Source organism: Dasypus novemcinctus, chromosome 23 (genome assembly GCF_030445035.2).
Source record: "Dasypus novemcinctus isolate mDasNov1 chromosome 23, mDasNov1.1.hap2, whole genome shotgun sequence".
Taxonomy (NCBI): Eukaryota; Metazoa; Chordata; class Mammalia; order Cingulata; family Dasypodidae; genus Dasypus; species Dasypus novemcinctus.
In genome coordinates, this window is record NC_080695.1 from 39057378 (window position 1) to 39079097 (window position 21720).

At 41.5% G+C, this 21720-nt stretch overlaps 1 protein-coding gene, 1 long non-coding RNA gene and 1 pseudogene across 2 annotated transcripts in view; 2 read left to right on the top strand and 1 right to left on the bottom strand.

Moving 5' to 3' along the window:
• METTL9 (methyltransferase 9, His-X-His N1(pi)-histidine) overlaps window positions 1–1782 on the bottom strand; it is a 40965-nt gene extending 39183 nt beyond the window's left edge. The window contains exon 1 of the mRNA XM_058286283.1: window positions 1738–1782. Within this exon, the coding sequence (XP_058142266.1) occupies window positions 1738–1782 (45 nt within the window). The remainder of the gene's footprint in view (window positions 1–1737) is intronic.
• LOC131275560 (uncharacterized) lies at window positions 11–9219 on the top strand. Its single transcript, XR_009182982.2, has 2 exons — window positions 11–181; window positions 295–9219. It is a non-coding gene; the product is annotated as an uncharacterized lncRNA (long non-coding RNA).
• A 9451-nt stretch (window positions 9220–18670) lies between these two features.
• Window positions 18671–21362, top strand: LOC131275561 (transmembrane emp24 domain-containing protein 5 pseudogene; annotated as a pseudogene).
• Window positions 21363–21720: the final 358 nt, after the last annotated feature.

A 21720-nucleotide genomic window follows, 5' to 3' on the forward strand; every position in this document is an offset into this window, starting at 1 on the left:
GCCGGACGGGAGGCGGGACAAAGGGAGCGCGCATTTGCCTGGTGGGCGTCCCCGTCCCCGCTCTCCGGTGTTCCACGTAATGGCGGAGATGGTTTTTATTTTTCTAGGGGTGGAGAAGTCATTTTCAAAGGGGTAACAGAAGCCTCTCCGCCCCTCCCAGGTGGTGGCCGCAGCACCTCTGGTCTGTCTTCGCCTTCATTATTGCATGTGGGCCTTTCATCCAGCAGGGGAGTAAGGGGGGGTGGGGTTCAACCCCTTCCTGCGACCATACACTCAGACCCAGGTCTTTTCCAGGGACCAACGCTTCCTGTTCTTAGTTGTTCAGGCACGGCTGCGTACCCTCCAGTTTATATTTAGAAGCGTCGAGCCAAACCCCCAACTCCAAGAGCCTCCACCCTGCTCCGCAGGAACTGCAAAGCAGACAGAAACCCAGGGGAGCAAAGATACCACCAGCCCCGTGCCCCCACGCCTGGCGAGGTTGCTGGGTAGGTGTTTTTTAAGAAGCACTGGTGAAAGCTCTGCCTTTGTTGAAAGCTACTGCAGCTGGACAGGTAACGTTTTGATATATTGATGGCCCTACCCAAGGATGGAGACCCCAAATTAGAGTCCATGGCTGCTTGTTTCCTCCAACTCACAGACGGAAGCTGGACCGAACACTCTTAAGCAAACTTTAGCGCTGGGAACAGTATTTACCCGGATGTTTCTTTGATCATTTATAGCACGAGGAGTCCTAGCAACGTCCAAAACTAAAGGTTACACTGTGTTCCTGTGTCTAAAGTTCTTCCTGCTGACCCAAGCTACAGCTCTAATAAGACCTCCCTAGGTTTGTTTATTTAGAAAATGCATTTAATTTAATTGCACCTGTTCAAAACAAAAATCCTTTGGTTAAGGAGATACTGCATTTCAGAGATTTTCATTTATGAAGCAACGGTGTGGTGTTCTGATGAGCAAAAAATCATACCCAACCCACAGACATTTTTATTGGCTTCTAAGAATCTCAGCTTGGCAGCTTTCACTAACAGGGACATTTTGTTACCTAATGTAATAAAGGTCGGGGGAGGGGGGCGCGGGTGGAACTAGGAGTACTCTGTGTTCTCTCTTTCCAGTATACTCCCTTGACTGCTTCCTGCTCAAACCTCAAAGAATCTACACCTTTTAATTCTAGTTCAAACCTCTAGTTGTACTGACCCAAATCATCAGAAGGAACTATAGTAGTGAATCCAAATAACTCAGTTTGTTTACTGTGTCACTTCTCCCTCCTGTCTTGGGATCAATGTCACAGATAGAGCAGCTCTGTGCCAAAAAGAAACACTTCATCTTTTCAAAGTGGGGTGAAGGGTGTAAGCAGTAGAAGAATGGCATATTTCGTTCTTGAAAACCAAGGAGGCAAAAAAGTATGTGCCTTTCTCCCATCCCCATCCCATCCCATCCCCTGTTAAAAGAAAGCTTGCTGAGCTGCAGCTCAGAGATTGCAAAATGAACTAGAAGCAACTAAATGCTGCTGTAGCCTGAAGGGTTTGGGGCTAGCTAACTGCTATGAAGCCTAGTATCTTAAAGGGGCAGATTTTGCTTTACACCAGAGCCGCTGGCCTGGAAAATTAAGTCACCCACACATTCAAAGTAACCACAAAATACTCAAATACATGTTATTTACACTTCGCAAGCACAGGAGGAAACCAAAGCACAGTATGATCAAATGATTTGCCTAAAGGTAGCAGAGCAAATTCAATAGCAGACCTTTTTATAGAACCTGGTATCCCAGCTCATGGTCCTTTGATCCATCTAAGAAGACTTGCTGCCTCTCTTCTCAGAAAGCCTCCTCAATTACAAATGAGGAGGAAGGAAAACAGCAAGAGTGAATATACTAAGCAGAAGTTCAGATTGCCCTCAGGGACTGCCCCCTTCCTTCATCTACTAGAACATCACTACTATATATTAAAACCTCAGGTATCCAGCGGGGAAGAAACACAGATAACACCAAAAGTCAAAGATGAGCCAATACCCTTTCTAACTTTGCTTTGAAATGCATCAGTGAGAGTCAAAGGATGCATAGCCAACACCCTCTGTGTCCAGCTCTCTGACCTACTGGTGTCTAGCACCAAATCTGACTTGCGGAAACCTTGGGTCACAGTCCTGTGCACAGGCCTGAAATTTTGATTGGATTAATTTCCTCTCTAGAAGTCTAGGAAAGGGCTTTTTTTTTTTTTTTTCATTCTTTTAAGCTACAAATTATGGCATTTTCATGTTCTCTTTTCAATTACACAGTATAATATTCAGAGATCCAATAAGATTAGCGGCTTGGATCTGTACAGTACCTAAAATGTGCTGGCTACTGTTAGCCATTTTTATCTCCTTGAGGAGATAATGATAGGAAGAAAACTTTTATCATCACATGTTTTCATGGGCTTAGATTTTTTTATGTTGCTTAATATTTTGTAGAGCATTAGAGCAAATTTTCCCAATATATTCAATAGATATGCCCTGTGGTTTTTAAGCAATGAGCAACCTCCAAAAAATAAAGTGAATAAATGTAGAGGATTTTTATCTGAATTTAGCTCATATAATTTCAATCATATACAAGTCTCATCATGCTAGTCTCTGAATGATAAATTCTAAGTCAAGGTGAAACTGCAAACAAGCTAAAAAAGGGCAGAATGAAGTAGAAGAAATAAACCAGGGATCAAAAGACTTACGGTAGCAAATACAAATAACACAGTTACTCCAATAGAGCCCTTCCAATGCTACTACTCGTTGGCATAGTGGTTTCTCATTTGCCCTCTTGAGACAAATTACTGGGTTTTCGAGCCAGGCTCTGTGCTTCTTGGTTATGCAATTTGATCTAAATTACTTTACTTGACCTCTCCAGGTCTCAGTTTTCTTGTTTGTAAAATGGGGATAATAATAATGGTTACCTATCTCACGGGGATGTTGTGAGGATGAAATTATATATTCTATAAAGGGTTCAGTATAGTGTAAGTGCTCAGAAAATGTTACTCTGCTCTAGTTTTCATTTTAACTTGGATAAATTAACCTCTTCTGAGCTTCCCTTTCCTCATCTATGAACTGCAGGCCATGATTCTGAGCTGCCTACTTCACAATACATCTGTGAGAATCAGATAATTTTTTTTTAAAGATTTATTTTTATTTATTTCTCCTACCCCCACTCCCCCTTTGTCTGCTCTCTGTGTCCATTCGCTGTGTGTGCTTCTGTGTCTGCTTGCATTCTTGTCAGGTGGCACTGGAAATCTGTATCTCTTTTTGTAGCACCATCTTGCTGCCCCAGCTCTCCATGTGTGCAGTGCCACTCCTGGGTGGGCTGTGCTTTATTCATGTAGGGCACTCTCCTTGCAGGGCTCACTCCTTGTACGGGGGGCTCCCTTGCGTGGCATGGCACTCCTTGCACACAACAGCTCACCACACAGGCCAGGAAGCCCTGGATACCAAACCCTGGGCCTCCTATATGGTAGGCAGATGCTCTGTCATTTGAGTCACATCTATTTCCCTTAAAGCTTTATAAGCTGTGAAACATTCAATCAAGGTGATCATAACAGGGATGTTGAATCCTAAGGTGACTATGGTCTCTGCAAAGCTACTCCCCCTAAAATATTCTCTTAGAACTCTTGATAGCTTCTCCTCATACAACTTTCATTTATTCAACAAATACCTACTGAATACATGCAATATACCAGGCTGTGGGCTAGTTGGAATCAAAAGCAAAATAAACACCTCATAGAGCTAACTGTCTAGTTAGGGAGGCAGATGGAACAAGTAATTATGCAATGAATATATAATTACAAACTGCTCAGTGCCTGAAAGAAAGTGTGTGTTAGAAGAACTTATAATAGCAAGACCTCACTTGGGTGAGGGGGGGAGGAGTGTTCAGGGAATGCTGCCCTGAGGAAGTGTGGTTTTGTGGGCCTCGTTTTGACATTGCCTTGCTAAACTTGAGGGCTTCCAAGTTGCCTAAGTTCCTCCTGAACCATTGGTGCACCCAATACTTGTGAGAACAGAAACAGGGTACTCCTCAGCTGTGTGATGAATCTCGGTGTGCTTCACATGAACTTTGGAGAAGACTAAATGAGATGATGTCTGCACAGCTGTCAGCCCAATAGAGTCAGCTCTCCCAGAGTGGCTGTGGTTGTTAGTATTGAACATAAGACAGATAAGGGATTGCTTTCTTTGGAAAAGTGACTTAAGTAGTCCCAGCAGTGAGCAACCTTTTAACACTTAGTCTCAAACAGGACAAATTCCATTAGGGAGAGTCCTAAGACCAGGTTCCACCAAACAAGTAAGTTTCTCAAGCAGAATTGTGTGAATTAGGCATTTATATATATGTGTGTGTGTGTTTTTGTACCACCTAAATTGCCCTTTTTAAGACAAGAATTCTTCATGATATAAAGGGCTTGAACCTATGGATCATAAATAAATAGATTAACCCTGACTGATGGGGTTGCAACTTGTGTCAATCAAGAGTCATATTCAGTATCTAAAGGAAATTTACTATTTCAGTTTAACTACCCAGTGACTCAGTTTCTCTACATGTCAGATCAGCCAGCTATGTGCTTATCTTGTGCATATAAGAGAGAGCTTCTGGGATCCTTAAAGAAATCTGCACATATAATGGATTAAGCTACTTAAAGGAATATGTGTCGATATGTATCTCAAATACGTAAGATCCTTCTGAACAAAGTCAGAGCTCTGATAAAAGAGGGAAGACTGTTGTTTTCAGTCAGCTTCTAGGGCATTTTCAAAGATCCAAAGATTTTCTTTCATCTTGTTTAAAGTATGCTATCAAAGCATCTCTATCCTTGGCCTCTTAATTGTCTTGTGTTAAGTATATGTGGATTTGGTCTTATAAATGACTGCTACCTCTCCACCCAACTTCATGCCACTGTGTCCTGATATACTTATTTTGAAACTATAAATCCTTCTTATTCTGTGTCTATAAAACATTCAAATGTACAGTTTATGTGAAATACATGAAAAAGTTGCACCGTACAATGAGAAAGCTATTAAGACACAAAAAATCTAGATATTTTCAAGTAGAAAAATGTGTCCATACGTAACATAAATGATCTTAAAGAGTTTGTGTAACACACATCTCTGATGGCCTGACAGAAACCGCTTTCATTTTTGCATAATCACAAACTGGTCAGAAAATGAGAAAAGAGGATGCTTGAGTAATCAACCAACCTGAAAACCAGAAAAAACTATCTTCCTTCTCTGGTGAAAACTGTGATTGATTTTTTTTTAATAGCCACAGTTCATGTGAGCTTGCTTTACAACTTAGCTTGGGATCATCCTTGAACTTATTGTGTGCGCAAATCATTAAATCAGAGAGGAAAGGCATTTGGCTGTTAAATAACCAGAGTCTCAGCACTGTGAAACCCTACGGTTGTTTTTTTCTTGGCATGGTTTCCCCTTACCAAGCATTCTTTGTTTCATATAGTTTCTTAAAATTGACAAAGTTAATGCTAAAAACACCTCTTAAATTATTCTGCAATTGAAAATTTATTTCTAAGTTGATTAGCTTTCTATACTCAAGTCTTTGAAGAAGGTTTAGATCTGACAACAGCAGGCATTACAGGCTAGCAGGATTTTCCCCTACCACGAAGACTTTTCCCCTTAACCAGCAGAACTCAATTTTTATCTTTCCCCCCTCACCACCCCATCTGGGGTAAAAACTAAAATAAAAAATAATGATAATTTAAAAAAAGAACAGGCAGCTTTGCTGAGGAACCTCATTAAAGTGTAGTTTGTTTTATGTGAAGATAGAATAGGTTGTTCTCCCTCCTGAAAAAAATTCCATTTGATAACCAAAACTATAAATAACATTGGAGCTAAATTTGTGGCTTTTCAAGAAGAAATCTTACAATTTAAACAAATTGCTTTAGGTTCGTTATATGTAGTTTATTCCTTTCATAAGGAAATAAGGGAACATATTTACAGATAATTTTCACCACAATTCTGTACTCATCATGATTATTCGGTGGAATAAGTCTTCAGAGAAAATCTATTATCCCTGTAGGGTTTGATAGTACCACAGATTCATTTTGGAATCTCTGACTTCCTATTTGATTTATGAGCTGGTATTTCCCCATTATTGTATTCTAAATAGCAAATCATGGACATATTTTCATCTTGACAGGTGGTAAACTATGTCATATTAAAGGGCATCTAACATTTGTTGTTGTTTTTTTGCCCTATTTAGGACATATCTGTTTGGAACCACATATCAGGGATACTATATATATATATTTTTTTTTTTTAAGATTTATTTATTTCTCTCCCCCCACCCACCCCTCGGTTGTCTGTTCTCTGTGTCCCTTTGCTGTGTGTTCTTTGTCCGCTTCTGTTGTTGTCAGCGGCACGGGAATCTGTGTTTCTTTTTGTTGTGTCATCTTGTTGTGTCAGCTCTCCGTGTGTGCGGTGCCACTCCTGGGCAGGCTGCACTTTCTTTCGCGCTGGGCGGCTCTCCTTACGGGGCGTGCTCCTTGCGGGTGGGGCTCCCCTACGTGGTGGACACCCTGCATAGCACGGTAGCACAGCACTCCTTGTGCGCATCAGCACTGCACATGGGCCAGAGCCACACGAGTCAAGGAGACCCAGGGTTTGAACTGCAGACTTCCCGGGTGGTAGACGGAAGCCCTATCCACTGGGCCAAGTCCGCTTCCCGATACATTATATTTTTGACATAAAAGTTTAAGGCTGTTCCAAGAAAAAACAAAATGAAGTCATTGGAGTCGATCATGAAAGTGCCCTGAAAAAACCCTGGAAATAGGGAAATAAGACTGCTTTCTAAAAAATCACACTTTTAAAAGGCATATATCATGGATTAGAGCAGGGGTTCTTAACCTTTTTTGTTCCACGGACCCCTTACTAAGTCAACACTATACTGTGTATTATTTAATAAATATATCACACCCATACCAACAGTCCCCACAAGAATAATGTTTTTTTGAATTTCAATTCAAGCTCACAGATCCTTGTTAAGTACCCCTGAATTAGAGCAAAGAGGTGAAAAATCACCTTTAAAATAGGTAGGTCCCAAGCCAAGACTTGTTAAGTACCCCTGAATTAGAGCAAAGAGGTGAAAAATCACCTTTAAAATAGGTAGGCCCCAAGCCAAGACTTGATCCTAAGTTGACTGAAGGAAGGTAATAACATATTTTTAGAAATGAAAGATCATTGGGGGAAGTGGCTGTGGCTCAATTATTTGGGCTCCTGTTTACCACATGGGGCCCCTGGGTTCCCGTCCCAGGGCCTCCTTGCGAAGGTAGGCTCACCCGCTAGCGCTGTGAAGTGCTCCTTGGCCCGCCAGCACCACAGAGAGCCAACTCAGCAAGGTGACGCAACAAAAAGGGAGACAAAGCAAAAAAACACAGAAGAGCATGCAGCAAATGGCCCCAGAGAGCAGACAACAAGCAAGCCACAAAGGAGGGGGAAATAAATTTTTTTAAAAAAAGGATCATTGGGGATTGAGAGTAGGGAAAGTTGGGTCATTCATGAAAACATGGGAAGTGGTAGTGGCTCTCCATTCCCAGCCCAGGAGACAGCACCCGGGTCCACAAACATGGGAGCCTGGTCAGTGCAGCAGATCGCTGTGCACAGGGAAATGGGTGCATCCATTTTATCAAGGCTCTGTGACATCATCCATTAATGCCATTTAAATTGCCATATTCCTCATTTTATGCTCATCCCATCACTCACATAGAGCAGGAATGTGCTGATGGAGGAACACAAGTATATGTGTTTGATAATTATGTTTCTTGGTATAAATTAATATTTAATAAATTGGTTTTGTTTATTTGTTTGTTTTTTTTACATTGATTTGGTCCATACTAATTGTGGTGGCTTCGAGTTATGTACTCCAGAAAAACGTTCTTATATGTAATCCCTTTCTGTGGGTGTGAAACCAATGTAAATAGGATTTTTTATTGAGATTACTTCAGTTAAGGTGTTGCCTCCCTGAATCAGGATGGGTCTTAATCCGATTACTAAAGGCCTTCTAGGGGAAGGCCACACAGAGAGGAAAGCAGCAGGGAGCAGCCAGAAGCTGGAAGTCAACGGAACCAAGAAGCCAAAAGAGGCTGCCATATGCATTGCCACGTAACAAAAAAGCCAAGAACCAAGAATTGCCAGCAGCCAGCCCCAGAGTCTTCTGGGAGAAAGCATCACCTTGATGACACCTTGATTTTGGACTTCTTCCCTCAAAACCATGAGCCACTAAACTCCCATTGTTTAAGTCACCTGTTAGCATGGCGTTTGCTTTAGCAGTAAGGAAACTAAAACACTAATCTACTTATGAGAGATTAATCCATTCTCAAGGTGCCAGCATATCTAGTTTCTAAACCTGTAAAAGTTCAGACAGTGATGAATTTATCCCTATGGTGCTCCTTCTTAGAACTATGAATTTGGCCAGCCAACCTTCCTTCCCCCAAGAGTTATCAGATCTCACTTGGCAATGGTAAGAATGAGAGTTTTCCTGGATTCTTTCCCAGATACCTTTGGTTCTCTCTTTTTTTTTAAAGATTTATTTATTTACTCCCTCCACACACACACACACCTCTGCCCCATTGTCTGCTCTCTGTGTCCATTCTTCTGTGTCTGCTTGTCTTCTCTTTAGGCGACCCTGGGAACCAATCTGGGACCTTCCGGAGTGGGAGAGAGGTGCTTAATCTCTTGTACCACCTCAGCTCCCTGGTCTGCTGCATCTCTTATTGTCTCTCCCCTGTGTCTCTTTTTTTGTTGTTGTTGTGTTATATTGCTATACCAGCTCTTCACTAAGGCCAGCTGGCCACATGGGCCAGCACTCCTACGTGGGCGAGCACTCTGCTTGGGCCAGCTCGCTGTGCAAGCCAGTTCTCCACTCAGACCAGCTCAGTGCATGGGCCAGCTTGCCTTCACCAAGAGTCCTTGAGAATCGATCCCTGGACCTCCCATATGGTAGACAGGAGCCCAATCTCTTGAGCCTCATCTGCTTCTCTGGTTCTCCTTCTAGGTCTCTTTTGCTCCATCACACACTCCTAGAACTCCTTTCCAACATGCTTATTTAGCCAACCCTCATCTATTGTCAAAAACAGGGTGAACAGTTACACCAGGAGGCAGGAAACTCAAATTCTAGTTACTTCCCTGACACTTTCCATGTGATCTTGTAAAATCATGGAACCCCAACTAAATGGCAATTAATAAAAACAACCTTGCTTAAAGCATGAACCATGGCCTGGATCAGAGACTCTTTATGACATTCAGTTTTTTTGTTTTGTTTTGTTTTGTGTTTTTTTAGCTATACTTATATGGGATGAAATATGCTTTCCTTTTTTTCTTTTTTTTAAATTAAAGCTAATAGATCACAAAGAAATGGCATTCAGTTTTATTGAACAGCTTAGATTAAGTCAGCCCTGTTTTCAATCCAGACTTCCTGATGCTAAATCTGAAGGTCAAGCAAAACTCCCCTGAAGGTATCAGATTGGAAATGCCCTATAAATAGTAAGAATAATAGTAATAATATATTTGGAATAGACAAGCCAATACAGAGTCTGTTGTGTAGGAGTGTGTGACCTTCTCAGATAAATGGCCCTTTTAATGAGCCAGATATTACGTCAGACTAATAAAATTTCAGGGTTTCAACTGCCTCTACAAAATAAATGCTAAGGTAACTGCTGATTAGGATTGTAAGGTCCCATCCAGTTAGAAGATCTGTTCCTTTGCCTACTTGCTTTCTTTAGTGAATTATGAATTCTTTGTATTTTTCCAAATGCTAATATAAACATATCTGTACTTACATGATATGCAAGAGAAGTGATAGCATTTTTCTTTGCATTCCCACACACTTTAAAAATAAATCTTGAGGACTTCCGGCAAGATGGTGGCTGAGTGAGCTTGCCTTGCCGTCTCTCCTGGGAAGAGGCAGCTGGGCACCACTGGAGGTTCTCCGGGACCAGGCTTTTTCAGGATTTTTTCAGGGCAGGAAGTGTCTGGACATCGATTTGGTGGGAAGGTAACGGAAAGGACTGGTCTATAAGATATAAATTGGGACTTTTCAGGAGGGGGAGGCAAGATGGCGGCTGAGTGAACTTCCCGGTTACTAGCTCCTGGGGGGAATTGGCTGGGAGGCGTCGGAGACTCTTTGGGACCGGCTGTTTCGGGATTTTTCCTGGTCCGGAGGTGTCTGGACATCGATTTGGAGGGAAGGTAACAGAGAGGATCCATCTGTGAAATATACACGGAGATCCCAGCTACGTGTGGAGGATTCCCTCCTTGGGTAGTTGGAGCCGAGGCAGCTAGCACCGCGCGGAGCCCCGGCGGGCGGCAGCCAGGGTAGCCGGGTCCGGCCGAGCCCGGCTGAGCCGCGGCGGGTGGAGGGGCGGAGCCCGGCTGAGCTCGGCCGAGCCCGGCCGCGCCGCGCCGGGCGGCGAGCGGGAGAGCCGAGTCGCGCTTCGCCGCGCCGTGCCGGGCGGCGGGCGGGAAAGCCGAGCCCAGCCGAGCCGCGGTGGGCGGCGGGCGGGGGACCGGAGCCCAGCTGAGCCCAGCCGAGCCTGGCGGCAGGGTTTCTGTTCATTGGTTTTTTTTTGTTTGTTTTTTTATTTTTTTATTTTTTTATTTTTTGTTGTTGTTGTTGTTCTTGTTGTTCTTTTTTTTTTTCAATCCTCTCTTTCTTGTCCCCAATATTCTTCTTATACTATTTTACCTTAACAATACAATAGGTCCTACAGGAAATACCTCACATTTGCTGGGTTTCCTCACCCTCCACTGCCTCATTTCTCTGTGAATAGATTTAGCCTATTTACACTATCCCCTTTCCCCTACAACTTGATATCCTCCACCATCTGCTATCTCTCCTATATTCCATCTCCCTTTCTTTGATCCACAAAGTGTCTAACACTTAATTTCTAATACCTTTGTTTAGTTTTCCATCTGGTATTCGTCCCTGAAACTATTACCTTTCTTTTCTCTTTCCCTCTCTCACGAAAACAATAGCCTCTTAGTACGTACCACATTCCTCCCATATTCAGTCGTCTGCCTCATTATAGGTACTTTCCTACTACTATAACTCTACACAATTTACATGATCTAACCTCCATCCTCCCAGAACTCATATTGTTGCTTTGTAAACATATATCACCAATACTACTTCACACTTTCTCCTTCCTTACACAATTGACTTTCCCCAGCACTAATACTTTCCTTTAAAGTGAGCTTAACTGGCAATAAGAAATTGGAATAAGAAGAACAAAGTGACAAAGAGAAGATATAACACTTACGCAAAAACAACAGCTAATTAATCTCCAAGACTAGACAAAGAAGCTAAGGAACTGATTAAACCCGTCAAAGAAAAAATGTTGACAAGACAGCAACAAAAATCTACAAACCAAACCAGTAATCAGGAAAACATGGCTGAATCCAATCAACAAACTGAAAATCAGGAAGGGGGGCAGGACTTCGCACAAGTAATGAAAGATCTCAGAACATTTATCACTGACAAATTTGATGAAGTAATGAAAGAGGTTAACAGCGTGAAGACAACACTTGGAGGGGAAATTGCAGACATGCGCAAAAAAATAACAGATATGATGGAAATGAACACCACAATTCAAGAAATCAAAAATACACTTGCAGCAAATATCAGCAGACTAGAAGAGGCAGAGCAGAGAATTAGTGATGTGGAAGACAGTGCATTGGAAATCAAACAGATAGTAGAAGTGGTCAATAAAAAGGTAGAAAAAATCCAGATAGGACTTAGGGACCTGAATGATAACGCAAAACGCTCAAACATACGTATTATAGGCATTCCAGAAGGAGAAGAGAAGGGAAAAGTGTCAGAAGGAGTGTTGCAGGAAATAATGAATGAAAACTTCCCAAATCTACTGAAAGAGACAGATGTACATATCCAAGAAGCACAGCGCACTCCACTGGTCATAAACCCCAACAGGCCCACCCCAAGACATATACTTGTCAAATTATCCAATGCTCAAGACAAAGAAAAAATTCTAAAAGCAGCAAGAGAAAAGAAAACCATCACATACAAGGGAAACTCCATAAGATTAAGTGCTGATTTCTCATCTGAAACGATGGAGGCAAGAAGGCAGTGGTATGATATAGTCAAGGTACTAAAGGAAAAAAATTTCCAACCAAGAATACTCTATCCAGCTAAACTAGCATTCAAAAATGATGGAGAGTTCAAAATATTCACAGATAAACAGAAACTGAAAGAGTATATCAAGAAGAAACCTCCCCTTCAAGAAATTCTTAAGGGAGTTCTGCAGGAAGAAAGGAAAAAACAGGACAGTCAGAGATGGAGGAGAGTGTAAAAGCAACAAGAAAGACAAAAATAGAAGGGGAAAATAAAATAATACAAACAAAATATAACAAACACAAATCCAACCAAAATATGACTACCATAAATAACTCTCTAAACGTAATAACACTGAATGTCAACGGATTAAACTCACCTATCAAAAGATTCAGACTGGGACACTGGATAAGGAAATACGACCCATCTATATGCTGCCTACAAGAGACACATCTTAGACCCAGAGACTCATGGAGGTTGAAAGTGAATGGCTGGAAAACAATCATACAAGCAAACAACAACCAAAAAAAGGCAGGAGTAGCTATATTAATATCAGACAAAATAGACTTTAAATGCAAAACAATTGTGAGAGACAAAGAAGGATACTATATTTTAGTGAAAGGGACAATTTGTCAAGAAGATCGAACAATCATAAATATTTATGCTCCTAACAAGGGCGCCTCTAAATATGTGAGGCAAACGCTGGAAAAACTAAGTGAAAGAATAGATGCATCTACAATTATAGTGGGGGATTTTAATACACCACTATCAACTCTGGACAGAACATCTCAAAAGAGAATCACTAAAGAAACAAAACATTTGAACAGTATATTAGAAGAGTTGGATCTAATAGACATATATAGATCATTACACCCAAACACAGCAGGATATACATTTTTCTCAAGCGCACATGGAACATTCTCCAAGATTGACCATATGCTAGGCCACAAAGAAAGGCTTAATGAATTCAGAAAGATCGAAATCATACAAAACAATATCTCTGACCACAGTGGAGTCAAGCTGGAAATTTGCAAGGGACAGAGACCCAGACTTCACACGACAATTTGGAAATTAAACAGCACACTCTTAGAAAAACAGTGGGTCAAAGAGGAAATCTCAAAAGAAATCAATGACTACCTTGAAACAAATGATAATGATAACACAACATACCAAAATTTATGGGATGCAGCAAAAGCGGTACTGAGAGGGACATTTATAGCCATAAATTCATATATCAAAAAAGAAGAAAGAGCAGAAATTGAAGAATTAACTGCACATTTGAAGGAATTAGAAAAACAACAACAAAGAAACCCAACAGGAAGAAGAAGGAAGGAAATAACAAAGATAAGAGCAGAACTAAATGAAATAGAAAATAAGAAAGCACTTGAAAAAATAAACAAGACCAAGAGCTGGTTTTTTGAGAAGATCAACAAAATTGACAAACCTTTAGCGAGACTAACAAAGAAAAAAAGAGAAAAGATGCAAATACACAAAATAAGAAATGAGAAAGGTGATATCACCACTGACCCCACAGAAATAAAGACTATCATAAGAGGATACTTTGAAAAACTATATTCCAACAAAAATGACAATTTAGAGGAAATGGACAAATTCCTAGAAATACATAAGCAGCCCATACTGACGAAAGAAGAAATTGATGATCTTAACAAACCAATCACAAGCAAAGAGATAGAATCAGTCATTAAAAATCTCCCAACTAAGAAGAGCCCAGGGCCAGACGGCTTCACAGGTGAATTCTACAAAACATTCCGGAAAGAACTAACACCAATCCTGTTGAAACTATTCCAAAAAATCGAAACAGAAGGAACACTGCCTAATTCCTTCTATGATGCCAACATTACCCTAGTACCAAAGCCAAACAAAGACACCACAAGAAAGGAAAATTACAGACCAATTTCTCTAATGAACCTAGACGCAAAAATACTTAACAAAATACTTGCTAATCGTATTCAACAACACATTAAACGAATTATACACCATGACCAAGTGGGATTTATCCCAGGTATGCAAGGATGGTTCAACATAAGAAAATCAATCAATGTAATACACCATATAAACAGATTGAGAGAAAAAAACCACATGATTATAGCTATAGATGCAGAAAAGGCATTTGACAAAATACAGCACCCCTTCCTGATAAAAACACTCCAAAAGATCGGAATACAAGGAAACTTTTTGAACATGATAAAGAGTATATATGAAAAACCTAAAGCCAACATTGTTTACAATGGCGAAATCCTGAAATCCTTCCCTCTAAAATCAGGAACAAGACAAGGATGCCCATTGTCTCCGCTCCTATTTAACATTGTCTTGGAAGTACTGGCTCGAGCACTGAGACAAGAACCAGATATAAAAGGCATTCAAATTGGAAGGGAAGAAGTCAAAATTTCATTATTTGCAGATGACATGATCCTATATATAGAAAACCCTGAGAGATCTACAACAAAGCTCCTAGAACTCATAAATGAGTTTAGCAAAGTCGCAGGTTATAAGATCAATGCGCAAAAATCAGTAGCATTTCTATACACCAATAATGAGCAAGATCAGGAGGAAATCAAGAAACAAATACCATTCACAATAGCAAATTAAAAAATCAAATACTTAGGAATAAATTTAACTAAAGAGGTAAAAAACTTATACATTGAGAACTATACAAGATTGTTCAAGGAAATCAAAGAAGACCTAAATAAATGGAAGAATATTCCCTGTTCATGGATTGGAAGACTGAATATTATTAAGATGTCTATCCTACCAAAACTGATCTACACATTCAATGCAATCCCAATAAAAATCAACACAGCCTTCTTTAAGGAACTAGAAAAACTAACTATGAAATTTATTTGGAATAAAAAGAGGCCCCGAATAGCCAAAGACATATTGAAAAAGAAAAACGAAATAGGAGGAATCACACTTCCTGACTTCAAAACATACTACAAAGCTACAGTAGTGAAAACAGCATGGTACTGGCATAAGGAGAGACACACAGACCAATGGAATCGAATTGAAAGTTCAGATATAGAATCCTCATGTATATAGCCATATAATATTCGATAAAGCCACCAAACCCTCACAACTGGGAGAGAATGGCCTATTCAACAAATGGTGCCTGGAGAACTGGATAGCTATATGTAGAAGAATGAAAGAGGATTACCATCTCACCCCTTATACAAAGATCAACTCAAGATGGATCAAAGACCTAAATATAAGAGCCAAGACCATAAAGACCCTAGAAAGCAGTGTAGGGAAACATCTACAGGACCTTGTAATAGGAAATGGCTTCATGAATATCACACCAAAAGCACGAGCAGCAAAAGAACAAATAGATAAATGGGACTACCTCAGAATTAAAGCCTTCTGCACCTCAAAGGAGTTTGTCAAGAAAGTAAAAAGGGAACCCACACAATGGGAGAAAATATTTGGCAACCATATATCTGATAAGAGACTTATAACTTGCATATATAAAGAACTCATATATCTCGAAAACAAAAAGATAAACAACCCATTTAAAAAATGGGAAAAAGATTTAAACAGACACTTCTCCAAAGAAGAAATACAAATGGCTAAAAAGCACATGAAAAAATGCTCCAAATCCCTAGCTATCAGGGAAATGCAAATCAAAACTACAATGAGATACCATCTTACTCCCATAAGATTGGCAGCCATGAAAAAAACAGTAGAATACAAATGCTGGAGAGGATGTGAAGAAAGGGGAACACTCATCCATTGCTGGTGGGAATGCAGAAGGATCCAACCATTCTGGAGGACAGTTTGGCAGTTTCTCAAAAAATTATCCATAGATTTGCCATATGACCCAGCAATACCACTGCTGGGTATATACCCATCAGATCTGAAAACAACGACACAAACCGATATATGTACACCAATGTTCATAGCAGCATTGTTCACCATCGCCAAAAGTTGGAATCAATCCAAAAGTCCATCAACAGATGAGTGGATCAATAAAATGTGGTATATACACACAATGGAATACTACTCAGCTGTAAGAACCAATACACTACAATCGCACGTGATAACATGGATGAACCTTGAGAATCTTATGTTGAGTGAAGCAACCCAGGCATTGAAGGACAAATACTATATGACCTCAATGATATGAAATAAGTTAACTGCCTCAGAGAGCTAGAGTCTGGAAAAGTGGCTTACTGGAAATCGGGGGGTGGAGGAAGGCTGTGAGTTAATGTCTGTAGGGGTGGAATCTGTGATGAGCTGGGGGTAAGTATGAGCACAAAGAAGGGACAAAATGGGGGCAAGGGGTTACCTTCGGGTGGGGCTTTCTGGGTTTGAGGGGGGCTGGGGATGGGAAGAGGGGTAATATGGTCCAAGAAATAGGTGGGAGGGAGGGGCAACATACAAACATGGGAGAGTGCCAGAAGTTCATTGAGAACTAAATGTTGAGTAAAACGTATCAAAGTATAAGTAGGAGGGTTACCTGGTTAGGACGCTCAGGGGGTATGGTCTGATGCGGGACGGACTCCGGAGGGAATAGCTGAAGGCTCATTTTGCCAAGGTGGGTTTCTACCATTGGGTGGGGTGGACCCATATCCTGGGGAAGACTAATGCCGTCGAATAGAGAGAACTGTATCTCTCGTGAGAAAGGACGGCTCCCAGGGCATTAGATTGGCAGGCGTTGTGGGCCCTAAGGGGAGGGGAAAATGGACGTGCAATGGATGGAACAAAGGTAAATAAGGGGGCAAAAGAGGAGTTATGTGAGAGTACACGAGGATGAATATAAAACAGCTAATATTACACCAAAAACATATAGGGGACGACAGACTAATAATGAAAACCATAAGACAAAACATAGGATAACTAAAAAATTTAGAAAACTGTACAACCTAAAGTATGGACCACATAGTAAGCACAAATGTTACCTTGTTTGAAAACTATAGTTTCGGAATCTGTACATCAGTTTCAGGAAATATGACATGAATAAGTTAAAAGATTATTGCTGTGGAAGGGAAAAGGTTTTATGGTGGATCTGGGGAAATACTGTATATTGTATATATGAATTTTGGTGATCTAAGACTCTTCTGAAGCTGGCATTATGTTGGGATTCACTTTACGGGAAGTTTTGGATCACAGAGTGGTTCAACAATGGCAGCGGAGGAATACTGATATGGGATGTTATTGACAGGATATATATGGTTGACAGGGAGTTATACAGGGCATATGCCCAGGGTATATGGTAATGTCTATATATACTCATAGTGGAAACAATTAAAAACAACAGCTGGGGGGGTACTGGGCTCCTGGCCGGGGGGGTCACTGTTGTGGGCCCTTGGAGAGCAGCGGCAATCCTCCAGGTGCAACGGCAAGAACCAGGAAGGAAGGAGGGCCCAACAGTGGGCTCTTGATACTAATGGCTACACTTTTGAGCCTATGCACCTGCAATAAGAACAAGACCTAGAGTAGCACTGTGCCTGGGGGTTTCCTCCTGACAGCCTTCATGTTACTCAAATGTGGCCACTCTCACAGCCAAACTCAGTGTGTAGATGTGATGCATTCCCCCCAGCGTGGGACACGACACCCGGGGATGAGCCTCCCTGGCACCGAGGGATCACTACCACATACCAGCTGAAGAAGCAACTAGAAAATGACCTTGAATTAAAGATTCAATGCGGAACAGCAGAATATACCTGTCTACATATAATAACATGACTTCAGGAAGCGGTTTGACCTAATGTAAGGGGGAAATGGAAAGGAGAAATGAGATTATAAGGCTGTGAGTCTCTAAAAAAGAGTCTGGAGGTTGTCAGAAGGAATACCCCTATGTACAACTGAACAGAGTCTAAGAGACAGATAAGGTAGATACAACCCCAGGTATTGGTTCTTTTGAGGGATAAAGAGACCCACGGGTTCTATGGTCATGGCAGAAGGGGTTCGCTGCCATGACAGATGGCCCTTCTTTGGAGCTGGTGTTTCTGCGTGATGGAAATGGACTTAGAGGGGATCTCTTTTCACAAGACTTGCATGCTACTTTATTGGAATTGTAGTTGGTGCTGGGTTTAAGATATATGTAGGGGATTTGAATCTCTGGACTGATAATATGACACCCAGGCCCAGAGCCTCAACAGACTTCAGCTCCTACACTTTGACTTATTGGACTTACTCCACTCAGCTAACATGGAGTTGAAGAAGGTCAACCACCACAACATGGAGCCTAGAGTGTCTACAACTAGAAGCGGGAAGAGTGCATCCAGTACCCATGTGCAATCTAAGCCCTCACTTGACATAGGGGTGCAATGGACACAACCAATCCAATGTCCACAGAGAAAATGTGGAATGGGTGTGGGAACGGTAGCCATGGGGGCTGCTGGGTGTGGGGAATGGGAGGAAGAGATGAGATGTGGAGGCGTTTTCGGGACGTGGAGTTGTCCTAGATAGTGCTTCACGGACAATTACGGGACACTGTAGATCCCCCCAGGGCCCACTGGATGGAACGTGAGAGAGTCTGGGCTATGATGTGGACCATTGACTATGGGGTGCAGTGATGCTCAGAGATGAACTTACCAGGTGCAATGGATGTATCACGATGATGGGAGAGAGTGTTGCTGTGGGGGGAGTGGGGGGCGGTGGGGTTGAATGGGACCTCATATATTTTTTTTAATTAAAAATAATAATAATAAATAAATATTAAAAAATAAATAAATAAATAAATCTCGAACATGGCAGACTGGAAAGGCACGGAACTCTCTTCTCTCCAGAAAAATAGCTAGAGGGCAGGCAGAAATGGCCTGGAAAAAACATTGTCTACGGTTTTGGACACCAGGGGAAGGTTGGATGGACACTGCCCAGAAGAGAGGGGGCAAAGGAAAAGAATCATGATGGCAAAATTGTGATTTAAAAGCCACAGCAACAACTGCTAGCACCCTCCCCACCCTAAAGACACTGTTGAATTCTCAGGTCTTGGGCCCAGCAGTTACAGACAGTGGGGGCCCCAGGGACCCATCTCCCAAGGAAAGGGGAGAAAGAGGAACATAGCCTAAGGCTGACTAAGCTTTTGACCTACAAATTTGGTCTGCTGTGTCCCATGAGCCCTTCCAACGCAGATGGGGCTGACCATTGTTTGCCTTGGAAGCCAGCAAGGGACTAAAGAGATCCCACCCTCTCAGGCTCCCTTTCTACTGACCAGGCCTGGTTGTTGAAGATGCAGAGGGGAAATGGGAAATGGAGGGGCCTGCCAGTAAAGTTTGGAGAACTACTTCTGATAAAGTTTGAATTACTAGGCTCTTAGACTCCTCTTGGGACCCTGCTTGAGATCCTCTATCACATTGATCCAGTCGGGGTTGCATCAAACACACTCAAACCAGGCATTGAATTGAGAGGGCTGCTAAAGAGTGCCATCTGCTGGCAGACCAAGGAAGTGCACATAAGGAAATCAAAAGTAAATAAGAGCAGCTTTTTCCTGCCTTTGCAGCCTCTCTCCCAGAGGCCGTAGGAAGCAGATCTGCAACCAATTACTGGGCCCAGGGCCCAGATTTGAGCAACCAAGAGGAACAATCCTAAAGACACAGAACAGGTTGAACCAAGAATCAAAGAATGGCAGTAACACACAGCTTCCCGCCACTAAATCCCTACAAAAAGAGAAAGAAATTGAGCATTTCAGTAATCTCACCATCCTAATCAGATGCCTAAGCATCAGCAAAAAATTACAAACCATACTAAGAAAATGGAAGAAATGGCCCAAGAAAAGGAATATATCAAAGCCCCAGAAGACACAGGATTTGAGACAACTTATCAACAAGATGCACACAAATTTCTGAAATCAAATTAATGAGTTTGAGGATAATATGGCTAAAGAGATAAAGTTCCTCAAAAAGACACAGAGGAACTGTTATGTGGCTCAAGCAATTGAATGCCTGCTTCCCACATGGGAGGTCCCAGGTTTGATTCCCAGTGCTTTCTAAAAAACAAAAAGACAACAAGCAAACAAATGAGAAAACCAACTCAATGGAGCTCATGTGGCTCAGTGGTTGAGCGTCAGCTTCCAACGTACAGGTCCTGGGTCAATATCTAAAAAAAAAAAAGCAAGCACAAAGAAGAATTTGAAAATCTGAATAGAAAAGTAACAGAGCTCATGGGAATGAAAGATGAAAGATAGGATAAGTGAGATAAAAAACACATTAGAGGGTATGGGGAAGCCATGGGAACCTCCAGCCGTGGGAGTTTGTGAGACCAGTGGTACTCATGCCAGACCTGAAAGGGCAGAGACCCAGGAGCGCACAGAAAGCAACGGTCGCCCCACCCTCCATCCCTACTCTCTGAGGACGTTTCCTCCCCGGAGGAAGCGTTTGTCGCCATTACCGCCTCCTGAAGTTTCATCAGGCTCCAGGTTTCTCTGCCAACCAAGAGGATTCATGCCGAGCTCAGACGCCATTAACACATCTCTCCCACACAGCTTCCAGCTGGAGACGGCCCTGGCAGAGATGGGCAGCAGGATCTGGTTGTGCCTCCCTCCCTTCTGATCGCTACACCATCTTTGCTGTTCCCGGGAGTGACCAGCTTCACGCCGTCCTTGGGCAGCGAGTTCATGTTTACCCTTCTAGCAGGTCAGAAGGAGTGTTTCTACAAGCCCCAAAGACCTCACTGGAGATGGAGTACCAAGGTTTAGATGGAGCAGGATTAGATATTGATTTCCATCTTGCCTCTCCAGAAAGCAAAATGTTAGTTTTTGAACAAAGAAAATCAGAGGGAGTTCACACGATAGAGACTGAAATTGGTGACTACATGTTCTGCTTTGACAATACACTCAGTACTATTTCTGAGAAAGTGATTTTCTTTGAATTAATCCTGGATAATATGGAAGAACATGAACAAGAACAAGAGGATTATAAGAAATATATTACTGGCACAGATATGTAGGATATGAAACTAGAAGATATCCTGGAATCTATCAATAGCTTCAAGTCCAGACTTAAGCAAAAGTGGTCATATCAAAACTCTGCTTGGCCTTACAGCATTTGAAACTTGTGATCTACCTATGTAAGAGAGCAACTTTGATAGAGCCAGTATCTGGTCTGTGGTTAATTTAGTGGTCATGGTGGTGGTGTCAGCCATTCAAGTAAATATGTTGAAGAGTCTATTTGGAGATAAGAGGAAAAGTAGAACTTAAAACTCCAAACTAAAATACTTGGCATTGGAAAACAAAGGTGGAAAAATGCAATAAAACTGTTACAGTCGTGGCCATTAATGGTTTTTAACGAAAATATTTTCAGGCATTATATTAATGTGAAAGCAGAGTCTTCACTTTCATCTGTGCAAATAATCTTACTGATCTAGTAGTATTTAAGTGTATAATAGAAATATAAGAGCATAGATATAATTGAATGAAGAAACCATATAACTTACTGCACTTTCCAAAGTTGGAAAAAAAATTCTACAAATGCCAGAATTGCTTTAAACAAATGAATGTTGGGCCTCAATGCAACTCCCAACCATCTGTTTTTAAAAGGTTTCCTTACCCAGAAGTTTTTTTATAAATGTAACAATTATAAATTAATTGTAGAAGTTTCCAATATGTTGTTATAAATCTCATCTGATAATTACCTAATTATGGGTTGACTGTATATTTAGAAAACAAAGGCTCAACTTTTCTTTACATATAA